At 45.4% G+C, this 20,302-nt stretch overlaps 1 protein-coding gene across 1 annotated transcript in view; it reads right to left on the bottom strand.

The window, feature by feature from the left end:
- The window catches only part of PNPLA7 (patatin-like phospholipase domain containing 7), a 139,345-nt gene that overhangs the window by 50,777 nt on the left and 68,266 nt on the right, over positions 1-20,302 (bottom strand). Inside the window, exons 20-25 of the mRNA XM_009890286.1 lie at positions 18,650-18,710; positions 15,924-16,073; positions 6,812-6,875; positions 6,126-6,294; positions 4,806-4,988; positions 3,994-4,112 (exon numbers count right to left, since the gene is read on the bottom strand). Coding sequence (XP_009888588.1) covers positions 3,994-4,112; positions 4,806-4,988; positions 6,126-6,294; positions 6,812-6,875; positions 15,924-16,073; positions 18,650-18,710 — 746 coding nt within the window. The remainder of the gene's footprint in view (positions 1-3,993; positions 4,113-4,805; positions 4,989-6,125; positions 6,295-6,811; positions 6,876-15,923; positions 16,074-18,649; positions 18,711-20,302) is intronic.

The following is a 20,302-nucleotide window of genomic DNA, read 5'->3' as shown; positions in this document are numbered from 1 at the left end:
AGCCCTTTGCTGGACCCTCTCCAGCAGTTCCCTGTCCTTCTTGACCCGGGGAGCCCCGAACTGGACACAGTGCTCCAGATGTGGCCTCCCCAGGGCAGAGCAGAGGGGGAGGATGACCTCCTTCCACCTGCTGGCCACACTCTTCTTGATGCACCCCAGGATGCCATTGGCCTTCTTGGCCACCAGGGCACATTGCTGGCTCATGGGCATCCTGTTGTCCACCAGGACTCCCAGGTCCCTTTCCACAGAGCTGCTCTCCAGCATGTCAGCCCCCAACCTGTACTGGTGCATGGGGTTATTCCTCCCCAGATGCAGTACCTGACACCTGCCCTTGTTGAATTTCATTAGGTTCCTCTCCACCCAACTCTCCGGCCTGTCCAGGTCACACTGTAAGTCAGGCTCAGTGCAGCAGCCAATGAGTGACCAGGTTGTAGGTGGACCTGCAGGTTTGACCTTCCCTAAAAGCACAGCGTGAGCTCCCGGCACACGGCACAGGCTTCAGGAGCACGGACAGACAGACGAGGCAACAAGTGGGTTCATCAGACACAAACATCTCCATAACAAGAAAGGCATAACTTGCTTCTCCTACGCTGCTGCTTTTATCTTCCCTTTTCAGAGGGCCAGAGCTGAAAACGAAGAAGAAAAGGCAGAAAGAACGCATCGATGAAACAGGGCAACTGCCCAAAATGAAAAAGTGTGAGTCTGAGTCAAACCCTTAGAGTCAGCAAGAAAGCGCTGGGGAAAACAGAAACTACTTGACATATCAAGAGCTGAGGTGAAATAATAAGTTTGAGGAGAAAACTAAATGGAAAAAGGAGAAGAGAAGAGATGCCCTGACCTACAAATACCCTTCGGGAGCAGCTCCCCAGGGAAGGCAGAAATGCTCTACCTGACGGGGATTTGGGAGAGGGGAAAGGCACGGCGCGCTGCAGAGCCCTGTGCACCACGGAGAGGGCAGGACACGCGGCCACCACCAGCACCCACTGGTGAAGGTCACGGGCACCACGGGCGTTCATTCCCAGCACGAATGTTTAGTTTAGATGGCACATCCGAAAAAGGCAAGTAACTTATTTTAACAATAGCTCTTTCCCTCTCAATAAATGTATCTTATGGGCATCACGTATTCGTATCACGCGTGTTACTGCAAATACAGATTCCTATCAAAATAACCAAATGGGAACAGGTCTTTGTGTGTTCCCATTATGCCCATGTGGGATAGGCACAACAGACCAAATTCACTCCCAGAATAACAACGTCATAATCAACAAAGCTTGTCATCACAATTTTGCTTAAGTCAGTCTCTTCTGAAACGACACGACCCATTTGTTTTCCAAAGCCTCAGGGATTCCCAGATCATTCTGTGTTAATTACTTCCCATAAATTTTAGTTTTCAAACAGCTTTGCTAAGACAACTATTAAAAAAGCAAAGAAAGGGCGGGCTGTACGTGGGCCGGCTAAAGGTCATGAGAATGATTTCTGGGAGGGTTTATGCCTTTGTCGCAGGATTTGATGTGTCACTACGTGACTACCTTTCAAAGGTATTATTTTTCCAAACGCAAATCCCCTTTTCCTTCCCTCAAACTCCACAATGTTTCCAACTGAAATTAAGTTAGCACTTAACAAAAGCAAAACACTATAATTTTAGAACTGTATCACTTCGATTCGTTTTATTTTTATACTCACATGAAAAGTAAAACCTTTAGTTCCTATGAGCCTTTTGTCATGACAAACCACCAAGATAATTACTAGGAAGCTGCTCTGGTAAAACCTCCCGAACTGCCTGTCATTGGGAAGGCAGACAAACATTCCCAAAATAACAACGAAATAATGGCTATTACTGGAGTCACAGAACACAATACCCTTAACAGAAATACCCCCCAGCCAGCACCCAGCAACTGTGAGCTCCCGCCGGGGTTTGCGACCAGTATGATTCACGCTTCTAGAACAAGGTGGGAGGTTACTTTGTGCAGTATATTATCCAAAGGCGACGCTAACTATCAAGCGTCCGTGCAGCGACCCATCCCAATATTTTTAGCTGGAATGGGCTTCAATCACAGGATGACTTTACGTACCCAGTGCCTAATCCCTTGTAGTTCCCATCTTGGTAGAGATGGGGACCTAAGAACTTATTTTCACCTCTGAACCTTCCAAAGGAAGATTTCTTTTACACAGTTCAGAGTAACTTCATCCTTTCCCCAGAGTCTTCATTATATTCTCACTTCAAAAACAAATTTTTAAGGAATCCAACTCTTTCATCTAACAACAATTTAGGTGACAATTCAACTACAGAAATCACATTCTGTACCTCTCCATTGCAAACACAACGCTCACACCATCCACGTGCCAGCCTGGACCCGCAGAAAAAGCATTTTAGTCCATGATATAAATAGGATTTCAGAGAAAGAAGAAGTTATTGTACTTCTCCTTTCTGCCATTGAATCATCTTAAAGTCCTCCATATTGCACGGGTGCAGAAATGAGCAAATTAATGGCTAATGGGACACAGTCACGTTGCTGAACGGGTGGTGAGCACCCAGACAACCTAAAAACCAAAACAGGAGCAGTTCAGCGGTTCAGCTTTGTGGAGGAGGACAACACAGGACCAACAAACAGGCTCAGTAATCCTGCTCTTTCTTACCTCTGCTCTTGAAACCCAGCAGGTGGTAGCTTGCAAATTAAGTAGTAGAACAAAAAATAAATAGTTTGGCAAAAATTACAGCAGTGTTTACAGAAGGAAGAAAGGAAGGGAACGAGCAAAATGTGCTGCCAGAAATATAGAAATGCACATATTTTAGCATGACACAGGCTTCAGTAGAGACAGAGATATCAGATAGCTTGTAACAAAAAAAACCACCACAAGTGCTTTGCATCAGTCAATCAGAAGCCTCCTGAGATCCCCGAGATCCCCAGATGAAGCAGAAGCTCCCCTCCTCTGCTTTACTTCTTGTCTCCACAGGACAGTGCTTATCTCAAAAATGAAATACTGAAATCATCTTAGGTGAGGGAGCCGTGGAAGCAAGCAGGAGAGAGGCATCTCTGCAGACACTCAAAGAAACAGCCACAGCGCTGTCTCAGCATCAAGTGACTAATCAGAACAAGCTGTCACACAGGAGCTCTAACCTTTACCGTAACAAACGTTCCCCCCCAAAGCATGCACTGGCTCAAAGACAAAAATGTGGTATTTCCGTAGATTTAAATAGACAGACTATGCACAAATTATATTTTTTATTTTTGAGAGCTGTACTTCAAAGCACTGTTTTAAAGAAGGGCTTCAAGTACATGGTGATGAAGACAACGAAGATGGCACTCTCCCGAGACAAAGGGCTACCAAATTCTGTGCCTGTCTCAACATAAAACTCTCTAAGTAAAACAAGATTCCAAAGAAAAATGTCAGTAATAATTTATTGCCAAAGCTCACTAGGAATTCCGATGGAATTCTAATCGAGTGTTCAGCACACACCTTGCCCCCACGTCTGCAAAAAGACGATGTTTCTGTAAAACGAGGCTGTCAGCAGCGCGTGCGTACCTGGGCTTCGGCGTGATTATAAAGCAGAGAACATTCTCCTATTAGGGGACATAATTCCTCTTGCTGCTCAAGCTTTGAAGAGCTTTGAGGGCCTTTGAAATATTGTAAGCCATTTTCTAATATAAGAATCCACAGGGAAAAAAATAAACCATTAGTGTAGGCCAACAAAAGAAAGAAGCGTCATGTTAGTGCCCCGGTCATCTCCCAGTATTGAGCCCAACTTATGAGAGGTCTCAAGAGGTCATAAACACTCATGTTCCTTCTGCAGAAATCCCAGCACAAATCCGCACAGCAGGTCAAGTTTGTGTAACAAAAGCAACTCCTCAATGTCTCCCCCAAATGCTGCTTACAGAACGGTGCTGGGTTCACAGCACTCCAGTTATCCTGCAGACTCTGCGGCAGCCCAGGGACAGCGGTGCTCTAGGGGCTGGCAGCAACGCACCGGTGTGCCCAGGATAAGCCACCTACCTCGCTCCTCCGCCCCCAAGCACCAGCGCAATGGCATTTCCAGTCAGAACACGGGCCAGGCGAGAAAAGTCAGAGTGACGGTCCGGTGGTTTCTGGAATACGCGTTCGTACATCTCTATCTGCAGGAGAGAGGCAGAAGATGGTCGTTCTAAAGGCGAGCTAGAGTCTACGCTACCAGCCAACAACATACTGCTAAAAAGTGGATAGCTGTTCTTCAAAGGAAAAGAGTCTTAACGAACTATCCAAACAGTTCTCGTGATCATATGCATCTCTCATTCTTTTCTAGTAGGTGGGAGAATTTCATCGTAGTACAGTATTTGCTTTGGAGCTACTTCTCTTTCTTGACAAGGGTCTGAAGTTACTGGGAAGCATCCCAAGTCTGCCTCTGCTTTACCTTCAGCGTGGTTTTCACAAGCATGGGGATCCTCCCAATGAAAAAAAAAAGACCTGGGTGGAGAGGGCTTGGAGCAACCTGGGCTGGTGGGTGGTGATCTTTAAGGTTCCTCCCAACCCAAACCATGCTATGGTTCTGTTACTCTATTACTACCGCCTGTACACACCTGTCAATATGACCCTGAGGTAGTATTTACTGTCATCAGCCAAGCATGTATCCATAGACAGGACATGAGCCCCTTATCCCTGTGTTTCCTATAGTAAATCGAAGCCAAACAGATTTAAAGAGAACACTGTGTCATGGTCAGTTGCACATCACAATATCATGTAGCGTCATTATGTCAGATTATCTTTGATACGTGGATTACAAGTAAAGCACTACAGCTAAGGGACCAGCCACCAAAGCAGGAATCTCTCACCAGCTTGGGCAGGCTTCTTTTGGAAAAGACTCTGCGTGGACAGCGGAGATGAAGATGAGCGGAACACCAGCTCCGCATGTTGAGCCATTCCACAGTTCGGGAAGGGAGAGGCCCATCCTCCTTATGGAGCAGGACAAGTTGCTTCTGGGCTCGGACCGCGGTGTTCTCCAGCATCCTCTCCAGCTACAGCACAAATACACACCAAAGGAATGGGGGCGTCAGGTATTTACTGCTCCAGTATCAGTGTAACAGTATATGGTACTGTGAAATACTTATATATATGCAGACACACATATATACATCTGACCCCTATTCCCATCTGAATCTGCGGACAACTGTGCACACTAAGAACCATCAAACAAGACTGATTTAGACAACTACGCTGTTAGCTGTGGGCTTCCACAGCACACAGAACTCCAAAATCAGACAAGGATTCAAATCCGACTACTTAAAAATTAATGCTTTCTACCTGAAACACAGACCATTAAATGTCCAGCACAGCCACACGCTGTTCATGCAAAATGAGATTGCTTCCCCAGTTACACTTAAGCCTACAATTGTTCAGCATGTTTTGTTCTTTCACTTCCAATCAGACCCCATTTTCCTCCTTGCATTCCTTATTTTTAGGGTTTTTTTGTTGTTTTAGGCAACTGATGGAGACTTGCTTTCCCTGCGCTTCCTGCCTCCCACATACCGTCATGCAGAACCACCAACCCAAAGCGACACGCCAGAACGCTGCAGATGGCACCAGTCCCAGGCTCTTTGGAGGTCAGACTCGGCATTGCACAACCCTACAAAAACCACTTGTGACCTCTTTTTTAAATTTCTTGCAGAATTTATGTGCCTGGTCAAACAGCTTTGGTAATGAAATATCAAAAATAAAAATAGATAGTAAGGGGGGGGGAGGGGGGGAATACAGCTTACAAACTGTAATAAAATATACTAAATTATTCATGCAACACAATTTATATCTACTTTTTCCTAGGCACACACCATGAATTCCATTCAGGCAGAAAAGAATTTCTTTATCTGGAGATCCTGCAAAGAAATTCTGGACGGAAAGGCAAAGCTGCAAAGCAATTTGGCTTTTGATTTACCATTGGCCAAAATGACTCTTCAGAGGAAAAGAACTTAGCTGGAAATACTTCTGTATACAACTTGCCATTTCAGAGGATCCTCATTCAATTCTTTTTCTATTTATAACACACTTTTCTCAGGAATATTTCATTATTTATGTTTCACTGGGTATTAAACCCAGGAAAATTCATGAGCACGAAAGAACCTTCTTTGATCTGCACCGTTAACGCTGCCGATACGCACCTCTCCCACAGTGGGCTCCTGGTCTCCCAGCCCTACGATTAGGATGCAGTCCGCCTGCCGGATGCAGCGCTGGGTCCAGGGAGTCAGGGTGCTGTCTGCCTGGTACAGCACAATGCGGTGGATATCCTCCTGCTGTCCCAGCCAGCTCGTTAGGCGGTACTCATGGGTGCTGGGGACAGAAAAGAAAAAAAACAACAAATTCAAACGGTTTAATATGACAGCTCCTGACAGAGCAGAGAGAAATCGTACAGGTCAGGCACAAAATCTGAAGGGCATCAGAGACCTGCGTCTCTTGCTCATCCAGTCTAGGAACCTGATCCGCCCACATTTCCAGGCTCATGCTTTCTTTACTTCTCCATTTTTTATACCATTAGATATATACACAGAGGAAAGAGGATGCAGTGATGCCTGACTGCAGCAAGGCTTCCACAGCATCCCTCGGAATGAGTACATAATACCCACTTGGAGCAATCCAGCTCTTCCCATTTCACCAGTGAGAAAGTAACTGTGGAAAAAACCCACCCATCTTTGAACCAAATACTCTTGAAACATTGTCGTCTCAAACATCTTGACGAGAAATCACAATATATGTTAGAACACAGGATTTTATTCCCCAAACTGTGTATTTATAAGCCCAGCATAATATCTTTCTGCATTTTTTGGTAAGTAATAATGAGGGCAGGTACCTATCCAGCGCAGCAGAGCCAAGTCGCTGTTTGATGTTATCACTGGTGAGCAGCAAAGCCGGACCTAGAAGAAGAGAAAGTTCCATTCAGCTCCTGACAAACCCTATTGATTAGATGTAGCTATAACAAACGCAGTTCTGTGAATTTGCTTTGAAGTCCGTGATGGATCAGTGCAGTGATTAGAGCTGGCGTGGAAGAAAGGGCTGGCACAACGTCTTCACAAAGATTTTTGCACTTATCTACAATAACGTTTTCCCATTCTCCATATTCCCTGAGCTCTTATCGCATTAGTCTCAGCCGACAAGCTCTCTTCTACCGCATTCCTCAATGTCACAGAGGATGATAGCCTCCGCTGCCGCTGCATTTTCCCAAGCACAACATTCCTTTCCCAGCAATCTGGTTCCAAAGAAAAAAAAGCTATTTCACTGACTTATCAAAATACGTAATTTGTTCATCCTGCACTGAACCAACTCCCCAGATGAATCCTAAAGCTCTCTATGGTACTACTCCTTCTTACTCAACACACCAACAACAATCTATACCGCTACCGACCCCAAGCAGAAAGAGACTCCCAAATCCGCAGGTCCCATTCACATCACTCCTGCTACCGAGACAGGCGCACGCACACATCTGGCAACAACGTTATACCAGAGGTGAACTGTGGTGCACACAAAGTTTCTTGTAGGCACTTTAGCCTATTTTTCTTATTAACAATTCCACTTCATCGGCAGCAATACGCACCATATGTGATGGAGGTTGCAGAATAACTGCAGTTAAATACAAAAACGCAAAGAAAAGAAAACGTAAGGGATTAACCTCATACCTAAAGAAAAGATTGTCTGTCTCATATTGAGAGAGAAATGCACATTTGCAAAACATGAAAGAGCAGTTGCTCTGTATTAATGTTTTCATAATGTAATCCTTCATTTTTTCATTAATAAGAACTGAAATTTATGTACGAAATAACAAAACACTTAATTATGTGAGGTCTCTCAAGGCATTAATAACACAGCATGGCTTAATGCGGTTAGTAAAAACCACGGAGCCATGAATGAACACCATGGTAAAAGGCTGCAATTTCGCACTTCTGTGCTCCAAGACCCAAAGGCAGCAGTAGGGTACCGAGATGGCACCCCGACCCCAGGGCCAGCTCGTTCCCCCCAACGCTCAGTTCCTCCTGCAAACGCTTCTCTCTGCTTTAACATACTTCAATGTTAGACTTGAAAAGAACGCCGAAGTATGATTTTTCATCTTGTATCTTCAAACATCCAAAGAACATTTGCTCTTTGTTACACTGATGATGAAGGAAGAGCAAACAAAAAGGGACAAAAATATCCCATAAGTTGAGACCAAAAGGTAAAAAGTGCAAGGTGGTAACAAAACACAGAAAAGAGGATGACTTGAGAGTAGAATTTCATTTCCTCATCCTCCAGTAAAGTTCATGGTAGTTGGTTCCTATGAAAGCACCAGGTCCAAAGCAGAGGGAATTTGTTCCTAAGCATTTTTTTGGAGCGTTTGGAGAGCAGAACTGGTTTAAGCTGCCGCTCACTCCCGCATCCGCTGCACCTCCCTTTGTGCTGCCCGAACCCTCTGTCTGCAGGGAACAGACCCAACGCTTGTGGCGGTTTTTACCACTTCGTTTTGCACACTGGGAGACTCTCTGCTCCGCTCCGGCGTTCCGCCCCTCAGCCGGCCGGGCTACCACAACTCCGCATGAGGTAACGGGATTCAGAGGGGTCGCCCAGAGGAAACACCCGTGACATCGCACGCTATGAAGACAGCAAGGGAGAGCGGGCAGGTCAATTCTGAAAGACCATTCAACAGCAGAGTTATCATTTGTGTTCATTAATGTGTCAAAGTTCTCAGCAAAACAGAAATGATATGTAGACCAAACACCCTTCCAGGATAGCGAATTACAAAGCTTTATGACAACGGTGGAAGTTTAGTAGGCAAAGATGAACAGGCAGCAATGCAAAACGAGCTGAGGAATACAATAAAAACGTCAGGTAAGAGAGAGGAACAAGGAGGGAACAGCGTGCTCCGCTTCTGCGTTTGCCTCCTCGCAGCCGGTCGCTGAGACCCAACAACGTCAGCACAGGAGCCCGAGTGCCCCGTGCCCTCCGACGCAACACAGTGCCTGTCTGATGCACCGGGGGCACGTACCCTAAGGGGAAACCATTAAACCCAGTGACAGCCAGCCAGAACACCTGCTGGAGCAGTCAAGAGGCAGACTCTGTAGAGCTGGGGCGCATCTTTCTGTTAGTGTCACGGTTTAACCCCGGCCGGCAGCCAGGACTGTGCAGCCGCTCCTGCAGTTCTCCCCCTCCGCCCCCAGCAGGGCAGGGAGAAGAGGGAGAAAAGGAAGGGAAAGGGAAGGGGAAAAAAACCTCATGGGGTGAGATAAAGACAGTTCAATAGAACAAAACCAGAAAAATGTAACAATAATAATGATGGTAAAGGAATATACGAGATAAAGTAATGCAACACAAGTCACTCTCACCACGCAGTGAGCTGGCTGACCAGCTCGTCCTGAGCAGGGACCGCACATTCCCCCCTCTTCCCGCCAACCCCCATGTCTACACCGAGCACGGCGTCTGTGGTACAGAATATTCCACTGGCCGTTCCGTTGTTCTGTCTATGCTCCTTCCCACCTTCCATGGGAAGTTGAAAAAAAGTCCTGGACTAGTGTAAACATCACCTAGCAACAACTAAAACAATATGCATTACTGACAATCCTTTCATACCAAATCTGAAACACAGCAACCGCTAGAAAGAAAATTAACTCTATTCCAGCTGAAACCAGGACACTTAGTCAAGGTGATGGCTACTTCACATCCCCATCAAGCATCAGAAGAGCCTTGGAGAGGCACAGGACTTCAGAAATCATGTCCACTCACTTCACTTCTGTGTGTGGATAAGAAGCCGTTCCCAGTCTGACACAAACACGTGTGTGCAGGCAGACACGGCTGTGCCGGCTCGGGAGGGGTCTGCCCAGCATCCCCCCCGCGCACTGCAGCATGGGACCAAGACGCCCAGACCCTTATTCATCCCCAGCACAGAACACGGTGATGCTTCCAACCGAACCAACTCTGTTTTGCTTCAGAAATAACAACCATCTGCTCTACACTTCCAATTTCTAGCAAGTTCCCAATTAACCAACCATTAAATAACCCTCCATTAATGTGATCAGGAACACCAACATATGCGTTCTCAACTGCTTAAAACAGAATGACCAAAAGCGTTATTTAAACTAAACTGCTGAAAGCAACGAAGCAATACAAACTTTTCTCAGGCGCGCACCCCTCGCACAGCCACGCCAGCAGGCAGGAGTGTGCAACACCACACATTGTCACGCTTACACACCATCACCCAGTCACACTCCCTCCACACCCGACCTCAGCCTCGCAGGCAACTTACAGCTGCTCTTGGCATCACGAAACCACCCTCCACCCTCCAGCAGCCGCCTGCAGCCTTCCGGGACTCCTCTTTCCGCAGGATCAGCCACCGGCTGTGTAGCTCAAAGTTAAGACCACAGGAGAGGTGATATGAGGTAACATTAAATATTTATCTAAGCCCAATAGCGACTCTGACTGCGAAGAGCAGCAGATTGCTGGGGAAGAGTATCAGAGCGAGGAGACATTCTCCGAGCCTCCGGCAATTCGCAGTTCATGAATTCCTCAAGCCAGAGGTGGTGACTTTTAGTAGCCCCGGGGGGACTTTTTCTTTCAGTGAAGTCGCTGGGATTCTGAATCTCAGCTTTTATGTCTTTTAGGTGAGAAAACACGGCATGGCAGCGGTCTTACCCCCAGGCACAGAGGATCATGATTCATGGGGAAACCTCATGAGGCATCTACGTTGGTACTGTGGAGCCGCCTGGTTTTCACTACAGAACTACAATCACGTGAAAGAGAAGTGAGGAGAAAAAAATGCTGGCAAATATCAGCCTAGTTCATTTTATTTTTTAAGAATATAAGGTACTCAAGAAAAGGTTGAGACAGCCCTGCAGCAAGTGTTCCACGTTCAAATCCTGCCCCAGTGAAGAGACAGAACTATCGCACCAGAGACGTAACTCTCATTCTTGCCAGAGATGAGCATCGTCAGAGATCAGTCCTTCACCTCTGGGCCTCTGATTTCCCTCAGCAACTTTTTGACCATGTTTTATTAGACTTTTGTATTATTCACTTTTGTATTTTTTTTCCCCACATAGAATCATAGACTGGTTTGGGTTGGAAGGGACCTTAAAGACCATCTTGTTCCCACCGGGGCAGCCACAGCTCCTCGGGGCAACCTGTGCCGGGGGCTCACCACCCTCACAGGCAAACATTTCTTCCTAATGTTTCTTCTAAATCTGCCCTCTTCCAGTTTGAAGCCATTCCCCCTCGTCCTATCACTCCATGCCCTTGTGAAAAGTCCCTCTCCATCTTTTCTGTAGCCCCTTTAGGGACTCGAAGGGGCTCTAAGTTCTCCCCAGAACCTTCTCTTCTCCCAGCTCCCAACTCCTGTCTCCTCCCAACACCCCCAACTCTCCCAGCCTGTCCTCCCAGCAGAGGGGCTCCAGTCCTCATAGTGTCTTTGTGGCCTCCTCTGGCCCCGCTCCAACAGGTCTACGTCCTTCTGCTGTTGAGGGCTCCAGAGGTGGACACAATATTTCAGGTGGGGTCTCATGAGAGCAGAGTAGAGGAGCAGAATCCCCTCCCTCGCCCTGCTGGCCACACTTCATAACACCAGTTTCATAGGATGCGACGGAGTGGGAACACAGATACCCTTGTTCTAAGTCTAATAAAACATGGTCAAAAAGTTGCCCAGGGAAATCAGAGGCCCAGAGGTGAAGGACTGATCTCTGACGATTAGAATTGGCTGCAAATCCACCTCACCTGGAAAAAATACACAAAAAGATACTGCCCAGGAAAAAACACACAGAGGAAAAAATTTTCACACAGCAACTTACTTGCCTGGACTTCATCAAAAAGGAATTTCTATTTGGCCTAATAAAAGTCCATAAAATTATGTGGCAAAGAGACAGAAGTGATAAAAGAGTTGACATCCCAGTGTTAGAAGATCTCGCCCAGCAAAAGACATTGAGTTGTGCCAGGGTCCAGGCGCCACATTACACACAACGTTTAAACCTCATCTGTGCGTAAAGTGGGGAAATTCAGACAATTAAAAACAATTACAATTAAAAACTCCAATAAATTATTAGTAAGGATATTTCAGTGAGCTTTCCAATACATTACACATTTTTAGAAATTAAAAGAAAGCTTATATTTAAAGGGCAGAAAGGAAGGAGAGAGACACATATGTTGGATTTGAACCCTTCTCTACTTCAGTTTGAAATTATGTACGATCAGAGGGCTCCCACATAGAATTAGAATTTGCACAGCCATGTGGTATCATTTGGTTGGTCTCAATAAAAGACCAAAAAAAATTAGTTAGGCAAATATTTTTTTAAAAATCCGAATACTGCAGAAGAGCTTTTTGATATGAGATGCACTCAGCTCTACCAGGATTAAGGGGAAAAAAAATATTATTAATAAGAATAGACATCACGAACCTTGACCAGAACTCATTGTCCCGGTTATCCTAACCTGAAACTTTACACAGCAGTAAAACTTGCCCACCTGCATCTCACTTCAGTTCAGAAGTAGAAAATTTTGTCCCCGTTTTTTGGAAGTTTTATATCCGACATCTTTTTCTTTGGAGACCCAAAGACCGAGATTCAAAGAAAGGGCTTTCACACTGCAGCATACAAGTAAACGGAGCGTGGAAGCAGCGATGGAGCCTACGGTTCACCGTGCTCTGCAGGACCTTCCTGCTCTCTCCTCAATGCTCAGATCGTAATTTAGATTTATACCTGTCTCAAGATGAAGGCAGATTCCCGTAGAGTTACTGGTGCCAGGTACCAAGGAACTGCTTCACCATCCAGTGTTTAACAGAACAAAGGCCACGGAAACACGGACACCCCTCAGTGGGCAACTGGGACACAATCACACCCTCCAGAAACGCTATCTGAACTATCATAAACCACAGAAACACCAAAACTCAAAGAAACCAGCACAAATTGGGTAGATAAAGCTGTGGGTGGTACAATTAAACCCACACAAGAGAACCAAGCAGCCAGACCAACAAGTCCTGCTTCCTGACAGGCAAAAGTGGGTTTTTTAGGGGGAAAGATCCTGAGTACTTTTCCAGTTCTTGTGGACAGTATGTATGAATTCATGGTGTTATGAAACGTCCACTGTCAGACTGAGATACCCTGTTTGTCATTATTTTCATACTCCTTTAATAAAATGGAAGCACTTAAAAATTACCAAAAGAAAAAATAATGCTGTTAAACAGATTAACCTCCAACGCACAGCACTGCCAATAGCCTCCGAATGCCAATTCCAGGAAAAGAAAAAACCATCTAATGTTGCAGGCTGTGTTCGAACGCAGCCTGCGTGCCGCGCAGTGCCCCGGGCGCAGGCTCAGCCCGCAGCGCGCGCAGCGTCCTCCCGGGAACAGCAGGAGCTGACGGACACCTCCTGACGGCTCTCGCAACCACCTCCGGTTCCTGAACGCGCCTCCTCCTGACTTCTTCTATCCTCTTCGCTCCGACCTGCAGCACCGGGATTCCGGGCATCACTGCGACATTCATCTAAGGTAATTTTAACAGGAAGAGTAAAGAATTTTCTAAAATAATGTATGAAGTTGCAATAGAAAGCTGAACCCAACTGCTTCAGCCCCACACAGACCAAGGTTACCCTCCACTGCTCCAGAACATATTTCAAGCCCAGAGCAATGAAGCAACATGCATCAAATGTTAAGTCAAGTGTTAAATGGCAACATCTGATTACAATTTATAATTAAACAAAAAGTTTGTTCTAGAAAAGCTAAAAGGATAAACAACAAAAATATGCTCATAGCAGCAAACCTGCACAGCAAAGCCCCTTATTTTCCAAATTAGGAACACAGGCACCGAAGGAGACTTCCTTTGGAGAAGGACTTTCAATTAAGCCTCCTCAAGCATATTAAATAACACCTCTCATTTCCATAAATACCTTGAAGGTCTAATAATCGCAGTTCACACCCAAACCCCAAGTGCCAATTAGCCAATTTGGAAGTCTGAAGCAGGGGAGCGCGCAGGTGGCAGAGGCACCGAGCTCCCCGAGGCACCAACAAAATCTCACGTACCCTTTCAGCTTCCCCACGTGCAAAACAGACACGGTTCTAACAGTCAGGTGAATAGCAAGGCAGTCTAAAAGTAAACCAAAGTTTTGCTTCACAACGCTGACTTTACTACTCGTTTCATTTTTTGATGCAAGAAGCCAGAAGAAAAATCATCCCCAAACCCAACCCCTCTCCTCACAGCAAAGCACCATCTGGCACATCGCTCACAGCATTGTGTCACGCACCGGTGAGGAATACCCAAACAATTTATAGCCACAGGATAAAGGAGAAAATACAAAAGCTTAAAAAATTTTAAAAAAGAGAATGGCGCATCTGCTAAAAAAAAAATAAATTAAAAATAAAGCCTGCATGTAGACCCCTCAGCACCGCACAGTCCGTAAACACGCACAGCAAAGCGCCGGCAGAAGGTTTAACCACTGTCTCGGGGCGCTTGCTAAACCAGCTGTGTTTTGAACCATACGGCTAGCTGTGTTTTCACACAACACTCCTCTTCCCACTGCAGCCGTCTGCTCCATTTTTGGCAGGAACGTCGGATGCCAAGGTTGGATAGTACCATCCATAGCTGCCAAGCGCTACGCAGATGTCAGTTCAGGAAAAGAAAAGAAAAACGAAGGGCAAACGAGGAAAGGCCAAGTGATCAAAACAAAACCCCTCGTTTGGTACGTTCTAGTTGCTTTCAGCTAGAATGGTTATTTTTATTCTGAATAGTCCATCTAGGTACCGGAGTTTCTGTTTGTTTTGTTTACGGGCTCCTAGTGCTGTCACCCATCAAAACAAGCTGGCAACGATCCCTAAGAAGTACCCATTAGCGATATAGCTACGGCTGCGATCTGGGCTCCGATACGGATGGAAAATTTTTCTGCCGTTTCAAAATAAGAGGAATCTTCAAACGCCCACAAATGAGTTCTCACTGTAACACATCTCCACCATAAGCTGCACACAAATTTGTATTTCAGAAGGTTAAAGAGTTCAAGCGTCCACAGCTTTTTCCTGTGCCTGCTCACCTGGAAGATTTTTTTAAGCAGAATAATAAGCGTCAGCTCCAGATACCTCTAAGGTCAAAAAGGAAATAGCCAATAAATGTAAGTGGTTATACCTCAAGCATCACGTAAGCTGTACTTTTCAAAATAACAAGCCGTGAGATAGCAGACTAACAATTCATCAAAGGACTACAGGAGATTTACTCAAGAGATCTGTGACAGTGTACGAGGATGAGAAGGAGATGTTCAGGAAATGTCAAACTGTAGTACTGAGCATGAACTGAATCATGAATTAAACACATGGCTCTGTGAGCAACTAGAACTTGCACACACAACTTCACCAATGGATAAAGCAATTAACGACTCAACTGTGAGCTGAATACGTGGTTTTGTGAGCACGAGACAAACAAGCTGGCAACGAATGGGACAATGACTTAAGACTTAAGTCTGGACTTCCAGTGCCAAACTGGATCTTCTCCACGAGCCTCTTCCATCAAGTCTTACGCTTACCACTCACCGCGCTACCGCAACAAAAGAAAACCGCCTAAGAAATCCTCTGCTGCATGAAGGTGTACAGCTGAGGAAGCCTGAAAGGCGCTCACATGGGAGAGAGAGAGAACCAGACCCTCAGACAGACACCGTGGGAATGGCGGTGGGGTTTGCCCTCCGGCGTGCCTGCAGCCTTAGGGCTGCTGGGGGCAGCCCAGGCACGAGGCCAGGCAGGTTGGCTAATATTTCTGCGTCATTAAGGCCGCGAAGTTTTCCACTTAAATTAAACACACATTAGCGATGGGGACAGAGAAGCAAGAGGTGATGAAAAAGGCTGATCCTGAGCGCTGCTGTACCGCTGCCCCCTAATGCAGCATGAATCCACCTCTGACTAATGACAGTGCCTGGCCATCCCCCTCGAAAAAGCTAAGCAGCATCTGCTTCCCACGATGCAGTAACCTGTAAACGCTTCTTACCCACAGCACTGAGAGCGTGCTTCAGCTCCAGAGTAAAAGCCGTAAGTGGCACCTCTTCAGACACTGGCATAATTGCCACTGTGGAGAGATTGCTGGCAGGGTTTCCGGCATCCCACTTGCTGCTCGAGCTGTGTAATCCAAGAGGATGACCTGTACGAGAAGAAAAAACTTGCCATAAGCCAACCCAGAAAGCAATGTCATTTCATTGTTTTCAACTGTCAAGCAGCAAGGAAAGTGTCATCGAATTGCTTAACCTCAGATAAATGTAACATCCCCTCTATCACATGAAAGAAAGTTCCCACACATTTCCCTGGTAAGAGGATGAAGATCAATTTCCATCACGCTTGGCTGCTGACACAGCGTGCGTGGGTAAAAGTCAGGCAATGTTAAAATATCTGGATGCTAAGAAGAGCATGCGTTTACCTGAGCTGATAAAAAAAAAGATAAAAAGGCACTTTGAATCACTTTGAATGGCCACAACTTTGGAACAGGCACTGATTTAGCCCACAGGAGGCGTTAGTTTAACTAACAAAACCCCAAAACCTCTTGCCAGTATCAAAACATTCCAAAAATCAACATTCACTTTTTATGGTGTTCCTGATCAAGGAAATAAACAACTGTTTTCAACCAAGTTCTTATAGGATACGTGTATCTCCGCCTATTTTCACTTCTCTAAGACAGGAAAACATGGAGCTTAGCAGATATGTGCTTCAGAGCATTAACATAAAAGATGGAACCTCTGAAGTAGCTGCAGAGCGACTGTGGCAGCAGCTCCAGCAGAACATGGCAAGCTGAGTAAGGACGGAGAGCATGGGCAGAGGAGAGCATTTTTTGCCAGAAGCATGTGACGTGCGTGACAAAGATTAAGGTCTCTCTGTATAGCTGAGAACAGGAAAGGATAAATCATAATGGTATTCTAGAAACTGTTCTTTTTATTTTGATACTATTTCTTTTCTCTTTAACTAAGCCTGCTCGGACAACCTTACAGGCTGAGAGAGTTGGGGGTGTTCAGCCTGGAGAAGACAAGACTCCGGAGAGACCTTAGAGCCCCTTCCAGTATCTGAAGGGGGCTTATAAGAAAGCTGGAGAGGGACTTTCACAAGGGCATGGAGTGATAGGACGAGGGGGAATGGCTTCAAACTGGAAGAGGGGAGATTTAGATGAGATATTGGGAAGAAATGTTTCCCTGTGCGGGTGGTGATCCCCTGGGGCAGGTTGCCCAGAGAAGCTGTGGCTGCCCCATCCCCGGAGGTGTTCAAGGCCAGGCTGGACGGGGCTTGGAGCAACCTGGGCTGGTGGGAGGTGTCCCTGCCCAGGGCAGGGGGTGGACTGGATGGTCTTTAAGGTCCCTTCCAACCTAAACCATTCTATGATGCGATGAACTTTACTTTGCTGCTAATACCTATCAACTCAGCTCTAAGGACAAAATAAATTTATTGTAGTCTAAGTTAGGATTTAATGTCCTGCTTATCACGCAGCAAAAGCCTAAGATGCACCATCAAGATGATCTCTTGAGATGGACATATGAAGTACTTGATATGCCATATGAAAACTCATCCCAAGTCTATATGCAAGATCAACAATACACTGCAGGACACACAGAAATATCAGATAAACTTTTTTCAAACATACTCAGCCATTGAGTTATTCATTTAAAGTCTTCTAAAATAACTCTGCACAGAACATTAAATAGTTTTTTCCACTCTTTTTGGTGATCTTCAAGAAGATATTTGTAGGTTCAAACAAAGTTACACATCACTGCTCAGCTCCCTCATCTCTGCTAGTCCTTTCCTCCTCAGAACTTCAACGGTGATTCTCTGATTGAACTCCTACTACTGTCACTAATTTTCCTGCCGTTCGCATCTTGCCCTATTTCCCAAGCAGTGTGGATTCTGCCCGAGGCTACAAAGGCATTTGAGCACACACAGAAGCTTAACTACAATTATCACTAGAGATTGGTACACAACTGCCTGTGTACAGAAAGCTGAGCAGGCAGAGTGGACTTAGGGATTCACTCCCCAAAACTGCTCCAAAACATGAGAGTTGGCTACCTTGTTTTCAGTCTCCTTGGAATAGTTAAAAACAGCAAAAAAAGTAATTAAAAAAACCCCAACCCACAACCCAAAACAACAGCAAAGAACCCCACGACACCATCAGTAGTTAATGTTTTCTTTTAAAAGCTGCTCGAGAAATTTTGGAGAATTTCCTCCTACTCACTTCAATCAGTAAATAGACTTTGTTTTGCCTCTGCCACATACAGAAAGCTTAAGAACCCATCCACAGCAGACCGATTCCTCTCAGGCAATTCATTAGGCTAATGCAAACACAGACACGTTAAGTCAGTCCATACGCAGATGCTGCTCATCGTGATGATCTGATTCGAGTCTATTATCGCTGCTACTTCCAACGCTCCCTTTCAGCACTGCTCTTGCAAGAAATTTCAGGGAGATTTCGCTGCACATATGCAGCGGTACTTTTCTATCTCAACTGCACATCATTCCATTCCCACACTTATTTAGCCATGCTCCACCAAAAAAAAAATGTACCTATATATATATATATATATAAAAAATATAAAAATCACCATTCACTTGTGACAACAGCTAAAATATTTAGCGACGAACTCTCTTTTCAAGTATGCACTTTCTGTTTCCAGATTTAACGATGTAAATCTGGCTCCGAGGAAGCACCAGCATCAATGGGAACACTCCAGGAATGAGTCTTACCTCCCTGCTGAAGGCTGCCAAGAATCTTCTCGCCCAACAAGTGAATAAGTCTAGTCACAACCTAGTGATGGGAGAGAAAGAAAAAGAAGAGAAACAAACATTCAGACAGAATGTACTAAAAATAATGCAGCTAAACAGATACTCTCAAACTTTTCTAAGATGTTATCTCAAGTCGCACCACCCAGAGACAAGGTTTTATAACCACAGCCTCTTTCCTGGCTGTAATGTATGGTGACTGATCATTTGTCTTGATTTCTTTTACCTTATTTTACTCTAATCTGGGAAAACAAAAAACAAAACAAAACAAAACCAAAAAAAGGTAGTATTTAACTTGCTTTGGGAGCAAAAGAAAGAAATCCATTTCTTTTGGGAAACAAGTCAAATTGCCTTTTCAGATCCCCTCTTTTCTCTCCGCAGTGTGCTTGCACCCCTCGGTCACTCTCCCTCCTGCGCGGCTGTCGCACACCTCCGCTCCCGGAGGTACTGAAGGCTCCGAAATGTTCAATTTGTACTCAAACCGATGCCCCCAGTCTTGCTTCCACCTGTGAATTAGTCAGTGTTTACAGTAACCAATTTAAGACATCTTGAATAAAAGAGATAAATACACACTCTAAACATCTGCAGAATCAGAACAAACTGTTGAAGAAACTGCTTTCCTCTCCCATCATGTTTGTGTGGTACCTTTGGAGGGACAGATATTTTCCCCCAGCTTTTTTTTCCAACTGAAGTTACATCGATATAAACCAATATTCAAACAGCCAGAGCTGAAAGCTGACAAGCTTATCTCCAACATTAACAATCAATCGTTCCCAACAAGTGGCGGAGTAGAAGACTAATAATTGCAACGCCAAAGAGTGACAGACTTGGAAAACGCATCATTTCTTCTGAAAAGCTATGTGCAAATGTTTTACCAAATAAGGAAAAGAGATACTTAAATGCATTAAGAATTAATAGAGCAATCATTAGACATTCTCCCCCAGACAAATAATTCAAGGTCAAAATAACTGCAGTCTTCAGGAGGACATAAAAAAACCCTCAAAAAACCACAAGAAGAGTTCTCTAAACTCTTAACAAGCCATGCAAGCAGCAGCAAATGCCTACATTGGATTTTGGACAGAGATAGACACACCGTTCCCATAAGAACAAGCACTTCAGAATCCATCTTTCAAATAAAAGACCGTGTAAGCACCAAGACAGGTCAGCGCGCCCATCAGAATCACTTGTATGTCCTGCTTTTAAAAAAGTACAATAAATTGCCCCGGACTATGAAACTCCACAGCTTTACTAAGCTCTGATAGTTTCGCAGCGTCGGGGGGAGGATGGGAGGAGAGCACACCGGTACCTCCCACCGCGGTGCCCCAGTGGCACAGGGAGTGAGAGCTGAACAACGTTATTGGAACGATTTCTGTCCCACAGCCGCAACTGCACGTTCTTATAGGTGCCACATCAACCACCTCCTCAGTGATCCAAAATCAACTGCTTTAACGTGTCTCTTATTGCACCAATCGTGGACACAACTGCCCGTACCCGCTTTGCCGAGAGCCCCGATGGGGCACGACCATGGCCATTACCGAGCTATGGCGCAAGTACAACAAGAGCTGATGATCACCCAGCTGATAGTCACGCCAAGCTCGGCCGTTCTGGGGCTCAATA

This window comes from Charadrius vociferus, unplaced genomic scaffold (genome assembly GCF_000708025.1).
Source record: "Charadrius vociferus isolate BGI_N301 unplaced genomic scaffold, ASM70802v2 scaffold398, whole genome shotgun sequence".
Lineage (NCBI taxonomy): Eukaryota > Metazoa > Chordata > Aves > Charadriiformes > Charadriidae > Charadrius > Charadrius vociferus.
The sequence above is the reverse complement of the archived record's forward strand: the minus strand, read 5'-3'. Positions and strand labels throughout refer to the sequence as shown.